Raw genomic sequence first — 18,281 nt, forward strand, 5'->3', positions numbered from 1 at the left:
CTCTCTTTGTTCACTGTACAGTTGGTTAGAGAGATAAAGCCTCGATGGACAAGTTGTCCATGAAAGTTAATACGAGACGCTCGCATTTGAGTGCGTGCGACCAATCAGTGTAATCTCAATCACACAGGAATTACTTTTTCTATTACAGGAAAAATTACTCCCAGCTTAACAGCTGATAGCTAAACTGTCATTATTGAAATTCCGTTATGACATAAATCGACAAAAACATTTTAGCAAGTTACACGGATTCTTGACACTAAGGCCGAATCCCCGAACAAAATTTTAAAATCAGTTAAAACTGAAGAACAAGATATGATATGAACTCAGTTATTCACCATTGTGTGCATATATGGAGTAAATTGCCGGAATATCTTGGGTCAGCAAGAAGTGACGAGTAAAATTAAACTGAATCATTTCTTTCTCAATCTTATCGAATCTCGAAACAAACGCATCCCTTTAAATAGCGAGCTAGGTGCATTCAAAACTTAATTTAATTCTTGGAAAGAACAGATTCATTAATTTACGTTAATTTTGATCTGATTCCATACTTAAAACAATAATAATCAATGCTTGGATGATTTTTAGATATTTTTGTGTTGCAAGTATCTTTAACATTTTGGTTATAATCTAATTTACTAGTTCCGATTATAAGTAGGAAACGCCGGTGCGAATACAAAACTGGTTCATGTTGAGTAATTGCAGATGATTATCCCCCCCCCATCTGATACCACCTGTGTAATTGCTCCCCCATATAAACCGCAGCTGTGTGCTTCCTTTCCCGATAATCTTAGAATAAAAACAACAAAACGTGCTATCAAAATTATATTTCTATTATAAAAAAGGATTACGATTAGGTTGACAAAAGATTTACTAAGTACTGGAATTAAAACCTGCTTCACAATGATAACTAAAAAGCGGAATACTTTAGCAAAACGATATGTAAATTTACAATTTTTCGTGCTTTCAACTTTTTAACAAATCAGACATTGGGAACTGCAATATTAGCTGATTTTTACTTCATGGGATAAAACTATAAGCACTTAGATGGAGAGTTATAGGAATAAGTTTGAATAGACGCATCAATCAAACAATTACTGGCCAGTTAAAATTCAAAATTTTATTTTTTAAGATAATTTCTGACAAGTCAAATGATCAGAAATCATTACCGGTCAGTTTTTTTGTTGAAAAAAAAAATTTCCGGCCAGTTAAATGCTTTAAAATTATCAATGTAGTTCATAAAAATCATTACTGGCCAAATTTTTTAAAAAAAAACATTAATGGCCAGTTAAATTCTTTAAGCTCAGCAATAAAAAGACTGCAAGGCCGCAGAGATTAATTAGTTAGAGGTCAGTTTATCACCAGTCCCGTTCAACTGGAGGTCGAAAAGGTACACCCATGATTTGAAATAATTCCTGTTCAGACTTGACGGGTATCACATCTCCAGGTGTGGCTTTTTGACCTTTCGTTCTGAATACATTCCTTTTCAGATGGTGCTCATTTAGCGACATCTGCCTTCGTTGTGCGAGCAGCCGAAGTGACTAAAAAAGTGAAAGTCAATTTAAATTCAAATCATATTGATCAAAACGGTTTTTTTTTCATTATTCAAACGAACTTTGTCCGAGAGAAAGGCAAAATAAAGAACACAAACCGCCTAAAGTCAGACGAATTGCTCTCGAACGACTAGCAAGGCAATCAATTTATTTTAAAAGCTTAACTTTTATGGTGCAAAAACTTCGGGCTATGGAGGGGTTCGAACATGCAACCTCCCGCATTCAAGTCACGGTCATTTACTAATACGCTACACATGCTATGTATTCTCAGCGCTCACAATCTGTTTTAATTTAGCAACTGACTTAATTTCTAGATGCGCTCAATTCAAATCACTCAAAAAATCAGAAAGGTCAATCGAAAAGTGAAGTAGAAAGAATGTTCTAGAAGAAAATGGCCAAGCAAAAATTGTCCATAAAAACGACACACGTTTGCAATAATTGCTTCATTATTCGTTCTACAGCAACTAAACACTCGAAAAACTGCAAAAACCAGAGTATTTCAAGAATGTTGAACTTTCTCTTTACTAAAACGTTCAAATAACAGAAAAGCTAAGCTACCTTCTCTTCGAAGAATGCGCTAATTAATAAGGTAAAATATAGTGGACTGGTATCACAAAAATCAGCATTTTTATCAGGTTACATATATTTTACATATTTTCATATTTTATAATTGAGCTTTGTGATACCAGTGATATATTAAAAAAAGTTACAAAAAAATTTTACATTGTTGACATTTACATTGTTGACTTCTAACCCTATTAAAATAAGCCGATCCGGTGAAGTACACAACAGCACAGGGGTACTCTGAAAATGGCACACAAATGATGTCAATCCTGCGATGTCTCTCGAATCCCTCCAACTTACAAACACCCATGTATTTTCTCATTCCCACCAATTTGTCAGGAACAACAGATACCAAATCGTGGGTTAAAAACCCAGTTTTATGCAGTTCCCCCAGCAAAGGGGCCATGATTTTACTCTGTGATATGCCATCGGGAGTCGTGATCAAAAGGTCAAGGTCACCACACGTGGGTTTTCCTCGTCTAAAAGACCCGCAGACTTCACACAGGGCATTTGTGTCAATTTCATGCACTTTGTTCCTGACGTAACACTCAATTTGAGCTGCCTCTTCCCTCGGCATTCGAAGGACAAGGTCGTCATAGAGCTCAACTCCAGTCTTCTGAGCAGAAGTGAGCGTCACCTAATAAAATGAAAAATTTTAAAGTAAAACTACTTCCAACCTCTATCCACACCCATACCCCAATTGAAAGATTCAAAACATGATTCCAATATGGCTCAGGCTTTCCCAATGTAAACAAAAATGAAATGAAATCAGAAATCAGTTTATTTTTTTAGGGTTAAGTGATTGTTAAACCTAAATGTTTAATCAAACTTTTGTTATGGTTATACGAGTCTGAATGGGCATAGTAAAAAAAGATATATCCTTAAATTGCATATAAAAGTCTAATAAATGCTTAAAATGTTGCCAGTGCACTTTTTTATACACACGCGGCAATCTCAAATTAATTAATTCAATTGATATCTGTTATTTGCGGCAAAATACTTTTGCTACCATATCAACAATTTGTTCGTTTAGAAAAATAGAGAAATTAAAATAACTGTTTTGGAAATGCTGCTCGAGAACAAAAAATTCCGATGGTAAAATTTTTTGACACTGCCGTTTCCTTCTCACCCTCTCCCAAAAAAATGTGTGCAATAACAATTTTTCTCTGTGTTTGACTCCTGGCCTGCCAACTGACCGAAATCCGTGTTTTCACGAAACTGACTAAATTACTTGTTTTCACGTTCGGCATTGACTTTTACATCCTGTTTCACTGATACTAGAAAGATTAATACAAATAACTCCTCGTCCAGTCGTAAAAAAACCATGACGAATCAATAAAAGCGCCGTTGTCTATCGCTTCGCGCTTATGAATCAAACCACTTTAGCGAAGAGATGAGAAGCCAAACAAAAAAGCTCAGTAATGTGGGTTTTTTCATAATTTTCTGACACTGCTTACCCTCATTTTGATTTAGTTGTCTACCATTTAATGAAGAGATAGGAAAATTGCAAAAATTCACAAACTGTTCGAAAACGACTAGTGTATGAGTAAAAAAATCATTATGAACTCAAACTAATAAATGCTTAAATAATGTCGCATTTGAGAAATAGAATCAGATGAAATCTTTACTAAACAAATGAATGTGTCTTTCACTCCAAAGCAGATGCGGTCTATCCTTAATAAGACTACGTAACAAATCGACAAAAAGAAGAATAAACAAGGGCAGAGTTCCAAAATCAATAAACCTTTAAATCACAAAAATTTCAAAGGTCATATCAGCCATCAGCTTACCACTAAAAAAAATACTAGGCAGATAAAAAAAGCAAATCCCTACGAAGCCAATGGAACCTGTCATCAGTGACACTAACTCATAAGACTAAAACGCAATGACAAATACAGGCCGGACTCATTAAAGGACAAATCATTTAAGAAAAAACAGTGCTGAAGTTGTTAAATCCATAAGATAAAAGTCGCTAAAAACCAAAAAGATTGACTGGTATCATAAACTAAACATTTGTGATGAAACTCCTAGTGTCAAAGTCATGGAAGGATCGGTTAAAACCAAAAACCAGTAGGGATTAACGCCTGCTTAAAAAAAGGGATGTGACCCTGTTACTTATGAGACTTAGTAACAAGTTGACAAAAAGTGAACAGAAAATTCACAGCTCACATTTCCATTGAGATTTTTGAAAGCAAAACCAAAAACCAAATGAATGAAAAAATTAGTTATTATTTGAGCGTATAAAATAAGACTATTAACTGAAATTATACCTTCATTGCAAGCCATTGAGAAATGCCTGCATCTAGAACATGTCATACAACTGCAAGAAGAACATTAAATACAGGAAAAATCAAAGAAAATTTAATCCGAGCTATTAAAACAATTCACTGAAATAATTCAAGCAATTCACTGAAATAATTTTATATATTCAACTTCTTTGTTCATTTGGCCTTCCCTTCAACATCAATTGGACATGTCGATGATGTTTTAATGCGATAAGAGACAAAAAAAACCTTAAAAAATTCCATAAGTTTCCAAAAAATTAGAAACTTCAATGAAAAATCCTAATAACAAAGTTATGAAACCATTCGCTAAAAACTAAAACCGCTGCATATTCTCTCCCTAAAAAGAACATAGGACGGGTCATTAATGAAACTAAGCTACAAGTTTCCACAAATAAAAGTGAAAAAAATTGTAAGTTTAAAAATCACTGATATATATTTTTTTTAAAAAATATGTTTATTGCGCCTTGCAATCACTGCGCGTCTATTCAAAACACTTATTTGTTCCATAGTGTAATACATAATTTGACAAAAAATATCAATAAATTATTAAAAAATGATGCATTTTTGGTAAATATGGACTAAAATTAGCGTAAAGTGGCCAGAATTCTTTAACTACAGAACACCTTCTCATAGGAGGCGAAAATATAGCCCTAATCTGAGCAAAGAAAAATGTGTCAAGAGTTTCTAGGTCTGCATACCCGCCAAATTTTGCCGAAGTGCAAACACCAAATTTTGCTGATGTGCGAGATAGGCTAAAGCAGCATATTTGTTGTAAATTTTCATAAAAAAGTCCGAATTTTTAGAAATTTACCTAACATTTTAGCAAAAAAAGTCCGATCAAACAGGTTAGCAACTCTCCTCTATCTGTAAATGCAAACCCGACAACACTTTTGCTAACAGTTTTAACATATTTTTTAGCAAAATTGGCAAACATATTAGCAAAAATTGCGGAAAATGTGAACAGAAACAACGCAAATCAGCGAAATATTCGCAAAGCGTTAAACCTCAATAACTCATTGGAAAGCCAAAATTCATTTAAAAAATCTTTTTAATTTGATGAATTTTAACTTTTAACTTGACAGTCCTTTTAATGATACCACTCACGTTTCTCTATGATGAAATATATCGGTCGGCCAAAAATTACTGAACAAAAAAAACAGTTCCTACCGCCACTAAGGTGGGCTCGGAACAATTAACCTTTTGCCTAATGTCGTCCAAAGTTCTGTGGCCCATTGCAAACCAAGTTTCAGCCGTCTTTGCCCCCACCCCGTGTATGTTCATGAACAGATTCAGCACTTGCATCTTCTCACTGTTGACCACATTGTCCAGTTTAGAAAAAGATCCCTTTTCCACTATCTCCCAAACCTTCTCTCCTAACTTTTTGCCCACTCCCGGGATTGAGCAGGCTTGTTCGTATGTTGTGATTGGCTGCTTGTAGGATTTGACCGCATTCACCGCCTTACGAAAGTTATAAAATTTACAAAATACTCTTAATGTTTTCCTTTTGATCTGTAAAATTCAACATCATAACATAGCTGGCAGATTGCCAGAAAATAGCCGCAATAGATTCGTAGATCGGCAGTCTAAAAAAAACAGTAAAGACAGACCAAAAAAATTTTTCTTTTCATTGAAGGCTGATCTGTTATATTTTGATTAAAAATCTGTATAAGTTATTGCTGCCTCTATTAGCTGATCTCAAATAACCTTCATTTAGAGTGACACACACCCATTTGACCTTATCTCTTTGAATTAAAGTAAATAAAAGTCAATTTCAAATTGAGGAAGTCACTTTGAGAGTGAGTAAGTCAAGTGTGACCAAAAATTTAATCACGCTCATGAACAAAAAAAACCCGCTCCACTAAGAGCGAAAAATGACGTCACACATGCAATTCAGTTGAAATTGCATGAACGAATGCACAAAAAGTGGCTGTGACGTCATATGGTCGTAACAAAAATCATGACGACGAAACAAAAAACATAGCAGGACAAGTCCTGACGTACAATTCAAAGAGTTTTCATTAACTTAACAAACAACTAGATCTAGAACGGACAATGAGTGAATTGGGAAAACCATTTCTAAAAAAAATCAGATGAAAAAAAAACAGAAAAAAAACCAGAAAATCAATGTCAAAATGCTGCTAGGGAGAACAAAAAACCACTAGTGAGATATGTAATTTTGATTCTAACAAAAAACTGGGTCCAGAATGAGCTGTGAATGGACTGGAAAAACCATTTAGAAACAAATCCGATCCAAAACATCGAAAAAACAGTAAAAACCAAAGTGAAATTGCCGCATGTGAAGAAGAAACCACTAGCGAGAAAGCGAATTTTTGTTCAAACACCGTTTTCTCACTCCACTTTAAATATAGAGCGAAAAAATTTCACGCAGCAAAACCACTCGCTTTTTCGCTCCACTTCCTGTTTTGGCGTGACCAAAATCACTACTCCAATTTGACTTCAAAGATCATGAAAATGTGTGAACACATCTTAAAAAAAAACATAGCCGGAAGAATTCCGGAAACGACTCGAAGTGAAAATCCATTTAAACTCCATCCAACTACTCATCAAAAAAACGTTTCTGCACTAACCTATGATTATCTTGAAACAAAGTCATGAAACAAAAAAAAGTAAAACAATAAAATCAAATCTGTTAAAATATGATAAAAAGTCTGATCAAATTTTGTTATAAATTGAGATCCCGAAAAAACTATCTCTGCCAAAATAACTTCCTCGAAACAACTAGTACTTACAAAAGCCACTTACGTGAATTTTGAAAAAAAAATACTTCAGGCTAAAATTATGAAAAAAAAAGCTCTTAAAAACAACTTTCACTGAAAAACTAGAAAAAGCTACTAAATTTTTTAATATTTCAAAAACATAAAAATCCAAAGAAAAATTCCCTTCAACCAATAGGGCATCCAGAAGCTTGCAAAACAATAGGCAAGTCATAATAGGCAAAGAAACTTAGCTAAAAACAGAAAAAAACGAAAAACTGCAAAAAATTAAGAAAAATAAATCCAATTTTCGGCATTTTTTTTGTCATATTTCTCAACAAAAAAATGATTCTTACCCACAAAGATGTAACCAATTGCTATCATAAAAAATGCTCAAGCAGAAGGGGTTTCTTCAATACCCATTTGAGCCAGTAAAACAAAATAATCGTCAAAAAAACGCAAAAATTAGCCCGAAAATCAGCAAAATGAATTAAAAACCTCCGAATTATCATAAAATTCAGATGAATTTCCATAAATCTTCAAACCACTACCAAAACCAGCCTAAAATTACAACACAATCATAACCAAATCTCTTAACCAAAATAAATGAGAAAAACTGCTTTGAAATGCCGCACGTGAACAAAAAAATTTCGCTCGCTTACAGAAAATTTTTTCACACCTCAATTTTTCGCTCTCTCAAAAACAGCGGTATGAACAAAAACCCCTCTCTTTTCGCTCCGTTCTTCGCTTTTTTTCAGCGCCAAAATCACTCCAAATTTTTTCACGCGTTTCATTTCCCGCTTCAAAAATCACTCCAATAAAATTGATTAAAAAAAAACATAGCCGGAAGAATTCCGGAAACGACTCGAAGTGAAAATCCATTTAAACGCCATCCAACTACTCATCAAACAAAACGTGCCTTCACTAATTTATGATTATCTTGAAACAAAGTCATGAAACAAAAAAAAGTAAAACAATAAAATCAAATCTGTTAAAATATGATAAAAAGTCTGATCAAATTTTGTTATAAATTGAGATCCCGAAAAAACTATCTCTGCCAAAATAACTTCCTCGAAACAACTAGTACTTACAAAAGCCACTTACGTGAATTTTGAAAAAAAAATACTTCAGGCTAAAATTATGAAAAAAAAAGCTCTTAAAAACAACTTTCACTGAAAAACTAGAAAAAGCTACTAAATTTTTTAATATTTCAAAAACATAAAAATCCAAAGAAAAATTCCCTTCAACCAATAGGGCATCCAGAAGCTTGCAAAACAATAGGCAAGTCATAATAGGCAAAGAAACTTAGCTAAAAACAGAAAAAAACGAAAAACTGCAAAAAATTAAGAAAAATAAATCCAATTTTCGGCATTTTTTTTGTCATATTTCTCAACAAAAAAATGATTCTTACCCACAAAGATGTAACCAATTGCTATCATAAAAAATGCTCAAGCAGAAGGGGTTTCTTCAATACCCATTTGAGCCAGTAAAACAAAATAATCGTCAAAAAAACGCAAAAATTAGCCCGAAAATCAGCAAAATGAATTAAAAACCTCCGAATTATCATAAAATTCAGATGAATTTCCATAAATCTTCAAACCACTACCAAAACCAGCCTAAAATTACAACACAATCATAACCAAATCTCTTAACCAAAATAAATGAGAAAAACTGCTTTGAAATGCCGCACGTGAACAAAAAAATTTCGCTCGCTTACAGAAAATTTTTTCACACCTCAATTTTTCGCTCTCTCAAAAACAGCGGTATGAACAAAAACCCCTCTCTTTTCGCTCCGTTCTTCGCTTTTTTTCAGCGCCAAAATCACTCCAAATTTTTTCACGCGTTTCATTTCCCGCTTCAAAAATCACTCCAATAAAATTGATTAAAAAAAAACATAGCCGGAAGAATTCCGGAAACGACTCGAAGTGAAAATCCATTTAAACGCCATCCAACTACTCATCAAACAAAACGTGCCTTCACTAATTTATGATTAATTTGAAACAAAGTCATGAAACAAAAAAGTAAAAACAATAAAATCAAATCTGTTAAAATATAAAAAATCTGATCAAATTTTGTTATAAATTGAGATCCCGAAAAAACTATCTCTGCCAAAATAACTTCATCAAAACAAATAGTACTTACATAAACCACTTATGTGAATTTTGAAAAAAAACTTTAGGCTAAAAATATGAAAAAAAGCTCTTAAAAACAGCTTTCACTGAAAAACTGGAAAAAGATACTAAATTTTTTTAATATTTCAAAAACATATATCTCGCTTAGAGAAAGTTTTTTCACACATCAATTTCTCGCTCTATCAAATACAGCGGTATGAACAAAAACCGCTAACTTTTCGCTCCGCTCTTCACTTTTGTTCAGCGCTAAAATCACTCGAAATTTTTTCGCTTAGAGAAAATTTTTTCACACAACAATTTCTCGCTCTCTCAAATACAGCGGTATGAACAAAAACCGCTAACTTTTCGCTCCGCTCTTCACTTTTGTTCAGCGCCAAAATCACTCGAAATTTTTTCACGCGTTTCATTTCCCGCTTCAAAAATCACTCCAATAAAATTGATTTAAAAAAAGGACTTCTCCAATACTCCTCTTCGAGTCGTAAAAAAAGGACTTCTCCAATACTCCTCTTCGAGTCGTAAAAAAGACAGCGCCCCAATACAATTCAAATTCTTTGAATTGTAAAAAAACCAAGAGAAGGCCAATAATAGCCCCCCAGCTATCGCTGTGCGGCTATTAATAAATATTTATTATGTAGCTTGCACATGAGGAATAATAAATTCTTTCTTTCATTCTATTATAAATTGCTTTTTGGGAAAGAAGGCTTGAAAAAAATGAAACCTATCTTCAAACTACAAATAATTTACAGACGTCCATGAATTTTTGTATCCGTTCAGTTGACTGAGCGTGCTGTTATTGCATAGTTGATTTATTGGACCAACTGATCAACTATTTTTCACTACATTGAAACCCTAAAATCAGCTGCCGCGAGTGAAATATTTATGTATTTTGTATGATAAGCAAGGGAAGTAATAAATAGGTCTCAGGACGATATTTTATGTTATCTCTAATTTTTACATACGTTTCACGTTTAAAATGCCTGAATTATTTAAGCTTTGAAAAGCTTAGAATAACGTAACTTTTCGAAAAATTAATTTTTGGCTTTTGTTCCTTCTCTGCTTACAATTGATAGGGAAACCAACTCCACTAACCTTTCTGTAAGCATAAACTCGCCATTTATCACCAGTAGCTTCATAATTGTCAGCCATTTGTTCCAACTTCGAACAAATAATCGCATTGCGATCCAATTCCGATTCTTGTTTCTTCACTTTGGACGACTGCGTGCAAATCCAGTTGCCTTTCGGCATTTCTTTTGGGTCATACCCGAGTAGTCGACGAATTGCTTCGTCTTTGTCGTGTGACGTCATTTTGACGTCACCATCTTCATCGCCAGAAGATTCGTAATCTGAATCGTCATTCTTAGATGTAAAAAGTTGTGACTGTGCAATAGAGGTTTGAGTTGAACTTATGTGGTTCATATTTTTGACATTCAGATTTGAGGTAGATTCATCAACTTTGAGTCGTTTGGCTGCCGGCGTGACATCGTTGCCTTCCGGCTCTGAACAAATAAAAAATGAAAAACTGATTCACCGATATGTATTCGAAAACATACTGTTATGTAGCTTGTTCTCAATTTGGCCAGAAGTTAAACAACTCAGCACAAGACATCACACGACTAGGCTTTTTTGCCTTTTGATGGCCTTTTGAGTATGTATATGTAAACCTCATGGAACAATGCTGTTTGTTTATACATGCTTGAGAACAATTTATTATTATTATTAAGATTATATAAAGGTTAGTATAAGTTCACTAAAGTGGTGTCCCTATTTGAATAACCCCTATTATTTCAACACCATCACCAGTTTTTCACCCCCAATTTAATTTTTTATATAATTGGTTCTATTATTTAACATTGGTACTATTATACCTCGGCTATGCCTTGTCGGCAATGACGATGCCTCAGCACCAGGTGGGACTTGATATCAAACTATAAAAACTAATTATGGGATTAAATCATCAGCTTAAAGATGAGAAAACATGCTTGTGAATTGTTCTAAACAAATATTTGACCGAAGATCAATGAAATCGACGAAAATGATAATCCAAACAAAATAAAAAACTAAAAATTGGAAAGGAAACGTATAAGGAAGACGTTGGTAAAAAAATTATTAATGAAGAGAAGCTGAATCAGAATGAAAATATTACAAAGAAAATTGAACTTAGAACGTGAATAAAGTTTAAATATAACTCAGTTAGCGGAAACCCACATCTGTAAATTATTAAAAAGTAAAACTCGCGAACTTTGGTCTATACTTCTGATTTGAATTTTATGCGCAAAAACCGATATAGAAAAGGTTATGAAGAGAGGTCAGGTAATACAATTTCACACTCCATGCGCTACGTATTAATAAAAGTAAAAACAACAGTAACGCTCTGATGTCAATGCTCTTAATTGGCTAAGCTTAAGGCGTATAGTAAAATAAGATAAAAGGTATCTGAAAAATTCGCCGACTTTCAGAGCATAAACTACGGATTGGACTTCGCCCTCTCTCCGACAACCCTCTCCAGAACAGATGAACCCAATACACTATTCAAGTCGAACCTCTTCGCTTTCTCTGATCGTAGCAACACTACAAGTGAGACTGTCCCTTGACCAAGAGAGAGCACAGGAGCCTGAGAAAGGAGTCAAACAAAAGCACAGAGGCTTGACAGGACTCGCAATCGTGCAGATACTCGAGTATGAAATAGGCAATACTAAAATCATAACACTGCGATCTCAAGCTAATGCTACTCAATGTTACAAGCATTGAAGATCTAATTCCAGTTTCTGAGCTGTTATACATTATTAGGAATATAATTTAGTGAGAGGAAAAATGTTGGAAGACAAACATCTTTGAACCAAGAATAGCGATAAAGAGCGTTAACGCAGAATGTTTCCACTCACAAAACAAATAGAAGCCATTTAATAAGTTTCCTTCTCCAATACGGTAGAAAATAATCAGTTAAAGCTGGAATCAATTTTGCATTTCTTTAAAAAAAACGAATTGCAAATCATTGTGAAACAAAAAAAAGCATTTAAAGCAAATGTTTACCGATTCGTTAGTGGCCTTTAAAATTGACAATCGGAATCAACTTCATGACAAGACCTAAATAAAACAATCCAGCCAAGAGTGAAAATCTCTTTCTCTCTCTTTTTATTACGTAAACAACAGAGAGGGTCGAAAAACTTGACCCGATATGACAGACACCAAAACATAACAATTGAAAGTAATTTATAACAAGCTCTGTTGAAAATTCCCACAGACTAACAATAAATTTGTCAGTTTCCTGCATTACCCTGCCACATGTGTTCAAGCTCAAATTAGTGGATATAGAACGAGTAGGCATATTAATAAACTTGCTGCAAGAAAAATTTCTAAAAGCTGGCTTGGTACAAAGTTTAAACTTTTAAACAACTCTTAGATTTTTTGAAAGAAGAAACCATGAGTTGCACCTGCTAAATTCAAGACAGGAAATCTACTGATGGCACAATCAATTGAGGAAAAACGCCACTTATATAAAAGTAGCGGCATGACAAAAATGTCAACGAGTGTAAATTGAGTAATTAAGGCCTCGTTTGAGCTTTGCAAACTTTACCAACAACTGGCAACTTTCAGTTATTATGACTGCTTAATGTAACACTGGAAATGCTTTTGAAGAAAGATAAAAAAATTGTCAGAGTTGTTCAAACCTTCATGCTAGCTGGTTGCAAGATTTGATTGGTATCCACTGTGGTTTAAAATGAATTTCAGGACATCTAACATTGTTCCAGAATTTCTTTTAACACAATTTGATGCTATTCTTTGATTGAATGGGAAACAATTGCAACACTAGACAGTTTTTTCAATCCAAGACACAGTCCTTAATACGATAAATACCACTGTCGAATGACGCAACGGAAAAAAGGATGTTTTATAAATAATTTTTGATCAAACTCCAGTCTTTTATTGTTTTATCCTATCACTGATAACAATTTAAATAGAATAATAAAAATCTATTTGTATGAATTGCATAGTTCAAGTATATGACGCCCATTCATGGAAGCGTGAAGAAGAAACTGATGAACTTTCCAGAAATTCAAGTCAAACGAAGAAGAAAAAAATTAAGACTCTTATTTGCAATTGTATTATTTAAAATTTTGTGTGAACAAACAATTATTTAACTTTTTGCGACTTATAAATTACCGATTCTCAATTGCTCTCGCACATAACACCACTGACAACGCGGTTGCAACCGAATTATGGTGCTTTTAATGCAATCTATTAATTCGTTGGCGCAAGGCACTTGCTCCCTTAAATAAAAAAAATCCAAGTTCAGAAGAAGTTTTCAGAGCAATTAAAAAATTTTGTAAAGAAAAAGACACATGTACCTTTATTAACAACTGCTGCAGTCTCGTCATTACTGTTATCTGGTTGCAACGCGATGATAAACTTCTCGGTGGGCTGAACTTGTTTAGTTTTCAGGCAAGCCGAAATCCAGTTCGAACTCAGTAAAACCAACTTTTGTTGTAATTCTGAATTCAACAATGACCATTTTTTCCACCAAATTCGCTCTTGCTTCGCTTCGGAATTGAGAATTACATGAGTAGTATTTACGTCAATTTGATGGCTTATTTTACCATTAAACTTGTTAATTTGTTTCTCGAATATCTCCAGTCGTTGCTTTGAGAAGCCAGGTTGCATAAAATAGAAGTTGAAATTCTTAAAATCTAACATTCGAAAACTGAAACATCAAATTGAACACGTTTTGCGCATTTGGCAAAATTTCGGACGAATCTTGAACTGATTTCCAATAAAAGTTTGCAGAAAAAAATTGCTTCGCTGCTCATGTCACGTGATCGTATGTCATGTCCTTCAACTGTCCATAAAGAAGAAGTAGATTTTGACTTATCCAAGTAGAACTTTACTGATCTATCTTTCGCTCTGTAAATCACTTCAGCGCAGAAATGAAGAATTTTTATTAAAAAAGAATGCTATCAAAAATAAATTCTCAACAAAATAGGTTTAAAAGGGAATATCATTTTATAATACGGTTGCGAGACACTAAAAGTAATATTATAACATCTATTCATCAGAGCACCAAGAATGAGCGTTCAGGTCCGATAAAACTGACAACAGAAAAACTATTAGAAAAATATACATCAACCAGTAAGTTGGAAAAACTATACAATATTAAGGAAAACAGAACACAAAGAATCTTGACCCAACGTCGAAGTCAGATCTGAGGAACTGTTAGAAGCACTCGCTTTCTCTTTAAAATGGAAAGAAATGAATGAGGCATTTATAAATAGCAGCACCTTGTAGTGTCATGTAGCAAAATGAGACAAAATTGCAGATTAATTTGGTCTTCGCAATTCGTATTTGAAATGTGAGCCACAGTTAACTGTTAATTCCCATTTATCTGATAAGACAACAATCAGCCATGATCAGACTCACGTAGCCAATAAAGAACCGCGACAGAACGCTAGCCGTGACTTACGTTTTACACACCTGCCCGTTTTTACATCGTTTCCGGACAGACATTGATATGCCACAATCAGACTTAAGGTCGTGCGTCATACCAACCTACTTGTATAATGCTTGCATTTATTAAAAAAAGCCCTTCAATTGATAATAAACCAACGGAGAATGAGGGGAGCTAAATTAACACGTGGCGATCTTCTGTCTTTCAGTGTTATCTCTGCAAAAAAACGTTTTTACCCACATTTTGGAATCCTGTATCACAAACAATATGGTGTTTTGCTAAATTAACAGATTTAAACTTTCCTGCTAAAAATTTTATAGACTTAATATTTGTTATTATCCTTTGTTTCTTTATCTCTTGAGACCAGAGCAAAGCTCAATTTAACGCCTGCCACATCTTCAACTGATGATAACTTTTGCCACAAAGCTGCTGCCTACAAATACATCTGTCACATACAGGAATAGTGTGATTTCCCCTAAAATTAGGTTAATTTTGAATCATCTTAAGCTTGTTATATTCATATAGAACTTTCTAATAGTAAACAAACAAGACTCATAATTGTTAAATCTTCGCAAAACACATGACTATACTGAAGGGGCTTTCAGTTAAATGAACCAAACAGAAACTAGAAACTTGCTGGACGCTCTGCTCTGACCAAGTTACCACAGACACAACTCAAAATTGATAACAAAATTAAGTAACCTTCCAAATAATTTGTCGATCAAGAGCGAAAGAATAGTCAGCAGTCTACATCAATCTAAAATAATAGCTATCAAGGAAACAGTAGAGGTCGTGGTTGGCGTAGAAGAGGTATTTTTAGAGGTAATTTCAGTTATCGTTGGTAAGTACCGAGGCTAAAGGTCCAGATATTGCCAAAACGCAAATATTGCATATCAAAACTTCAGAAAAAAGATCCAGCAGCTGTTGTCCAGCAACCCCAACCACAAAATCATGTAACAGCGCGTCACGTTTACCTCAAGTTCAAATTGAGAAACTCAGTATTCAAATATCTTGCATAAATGTTGTTACCCAAACCATTTGGATATGGCTAACCAATGCGCATTACGCAGCAGAAGAGGCAGAGATGGAAATGTTACATTTCACACAGCCCTACAAAAATAAATCAGACACATGATTAGCAAAAGTACAAGTTGCACAAATTTATTCTTAAAAATCAACAATCATTGCATGTAGATCAAATTGAAAAAGATAGTCCGTTTTCTGAACAATCTAAACACAATCTAAAGACTCTGAAACAAGCAGAGATTCAGAAAATGAGCTCTGCGCAGGAATACCTTTAGACGGTGAACTTTTGTCTAAAGTTTTTAAATTTTCAAAAAAAAACGTCAGCAGACAAAGCTACATGTGCCATCATAATTCTACAAACACTGACAGATGGGTGTCAGAAAACTAACGCAAGAAATGAGTTTAAAGAGGCGGCCATGAAAAAATTCAAATTAGCATTAAGCAAACCAATTAGCATCATTTACACAATATATCAGAATAAAGTTTCACATTGCAAATTATGAGTTCAAAAGCCATTCTATGGTTCTACCAACCATGAATTCAGTAAAAGTTGGCAACCCATTTTACAAGCAAAATTCGATTTGGATTTAACCGTCCAACAATTTCCTTAAACTACCTGATATAAATGTTCAGTTGAATGAAAATCGAACAAAAACGAAATGCCCGATACTGAACAGACTCTAGAAAATTCTACTTTTTATGAGCAAAAAACACGTAATTTTTCAGTACTCACATCAAACATTAAAATGTACGGTGAGTGAAAACTCGTATAACTTTAAATTTAGTTTAGTAAAAATACCTAACCAAAAGTTTTAAGAAATCAGTTGAAGTGGCCATGACTTCATCAATAAGTACTTTTGATGAAACGAGGAAGTGTTGCTCTCAGCAGAAAACGTAACCGATCATTACATTGATGTAAAAGCGAATACGAAGGTAGCTAATTGTATTGACGCCTGAATCAGTATTGACCAATATTGAAGTGATTTGCCTTAGAAGAAAAATGGCATTAACCAGCTTGCACAAATAGAATGTGATCAGTTTGACGATTAACATTTACCTATACATAAAATGTTTTTTATTCCGATTCCAGAAATTTGTCGAAATCCTGATTTATTACCACAGCTTCGACGCGACATTAACGGGCAAGTCAAGTCATTCAAAGATCTTGAGAAAATAGATCCCAACATTGGTAAATGCCAGAGACAAATCTTCTTACAAAAGTTCATATAGGAGGTTACAATATTGTGAGATAGTCAAAGGTCGGAAGTAGAGACACTATTGGTGGAGTTTTCAGATACATTTGCCAAGCACAGACAAGACGTCAGCTACAACACGGAATTAAAGATTGAACTAACTCCAAAGCAGAAGCTTCCTGTTTATGTCCAAAGTCCAATGACACCAATACATTTGCGCGACGAGCTGATAGTTGAGGTAGTCTTTATCCACAAATACAATTTGATAACAACTGCTACACTTCTACACTCCGCATATAGCAACCAGAAAAAATGCAAATTTTGTCAAAAAATTGCTAAAATTTTTGATATTGGAAAGTTGAAACCTATTCCGCGTCAGCTAAAAAATTTTCAGTAACATATTATCCAACTCCTGATAAAATTTTCTGACCCCTGGGACTCAGAATCTTGAATAATGACAATAAATGTCAAAAAATATGAAAAAAATGCAACTTTTGCCAAAAAATGCTAAAATTCATAATGGCAAAAAGTTGAAAATCATTCCATTACCACTAGAAACTATGCATTCGCCTATCATCAAACCCTTTATCAAACCCTAGAGGAGGTTTCTTGACACCCAAGGCTAAAAAAAACTCAAAAAATGAAAAAATTTAAAACCCTGAAAAAAATTGAAAAAATTAGTATCATTTTGCGTGTTTGTGTTTGTAGTACCAAAACATATAGCTCATAAAATGGTCATAACAAGCAATTGGTCTCCTAAAAGGCCTTCATCAATGTTTAACAACTTCAACCTAAGACTAATCAAAGCAGAAATTACAAAAAAACATGAAAAAATGCACCATTTTGACCCCAAAAACTTAAAATGAACTTTTAACCTTAAATTAAGGCCATCCCAGCAGCTGCAAAACTATAAGCACTTGAAGGACTACAAAAACCAACTTTGGGCCTCTAATGAAACTTAATGCCCTCTGGGATTTACCTGTTTATCCCGTTTTGAAAGATCAAAGTCATTGAAAAATGTGTGAACACATCTTAAAAAAAATCACAGCGCACCAATACAATTCAAATTCTTTGAATTGTAAAAAAAAAATTAGGAGCGCTATAATAGCCGCCTAGAATTGAGGAAGCGGCTATTAATAACTTTGATCAGTTGAGAGCAGCGGATGACAGATTAAAGGACAGAGAAGAAACTTAAGTTTTTGTCATCTCGATTTGTGATCTCTTTAAGCTCATTCAGAATTGGCTATTATAGGTAGATCCTCCTTAAGGATCCAATTAATATTATATTGCATATCTCCTCTATGCCTCATTTTATGACGATACCGCAGTTTTTTGATCTATTCTCTTGAATCTTTTTTGTTTGTTATGCCATCGTAG

General features: G+C 34.0%; 1 protein-coding gene across 1 annotated transcript; it reads right to left on the reverse strand.

Annotated features, from left to right (window-relative positions):
- Nucleotides 1–814: 814 nt before the first annotated feature.
- Nucleotides 815–13,940, reverse strand: LOC142352218 (DNA polymerase lambda-like). The gene is made up of 5 exons (XM_075404658.1): nucleotides 13,592–13,940; nucleotides 10,335–10,741; nucleotides 5,597–5,857; nucleotides 2,305–2,751; nucleotides 815–1,538 (listed from the first exon to the last, which is right to left on the reverse strand). Exons 1-5 carry the CDS (start codon nucleotides 13,935–13,937, stop codon nucleotides 1,356–1,358), a joined length of 1,644 nt encoding a protein of 547 aa, XP_075260773.1. The 5' UTR covers nucleotides 13,938–13,940; the 3' UTR covers nucleotides 815–1,355.
- Between the last annotated feature and the right edge of the window lie 4,341 nt (nucleotides 13,941–18,281).

The sequence above is a fragment of the Convolutriloba macropyga genome, chromosome 13, assembly GCF_964194025.1.
Source record: "Convolutriloba macropyga chromosome 13, txConMacr16.3, whole genome shotgun sequence".
In the NCBI taxonomy this organism is placed as follows: Eukaryota; Metazoa; Xenacoelomorpha; order Acoela; family Convolutidae; genus Convolutriloba; species Convolutriloba macropyga.

Bases quoted from the DNA above. Each gene is read 5' to 3' on its own strand.
- LOC142352218 (XM_075404658.1), bottom strand. From the start codon at position 13,937: ATGTTAGATTTTAAGAATTTCAACTTCTATTTTATGCAACCTGGCTTC. The intron at 5,858-10,334 runs GTTAGTGGAGTT...AACTTTCGTAAG, and splicing joins GAGTTTATGCTTACAGAAAG to GCGGTGAATGCGGTCAAATC. The intron at 2,752-5,596 runs GTTAATTGTTCC...TCATTTTATTAG, and splicing joins TGGACGACATTAGGCAAAAG to GTGACGCTCACTTCTGCTCA.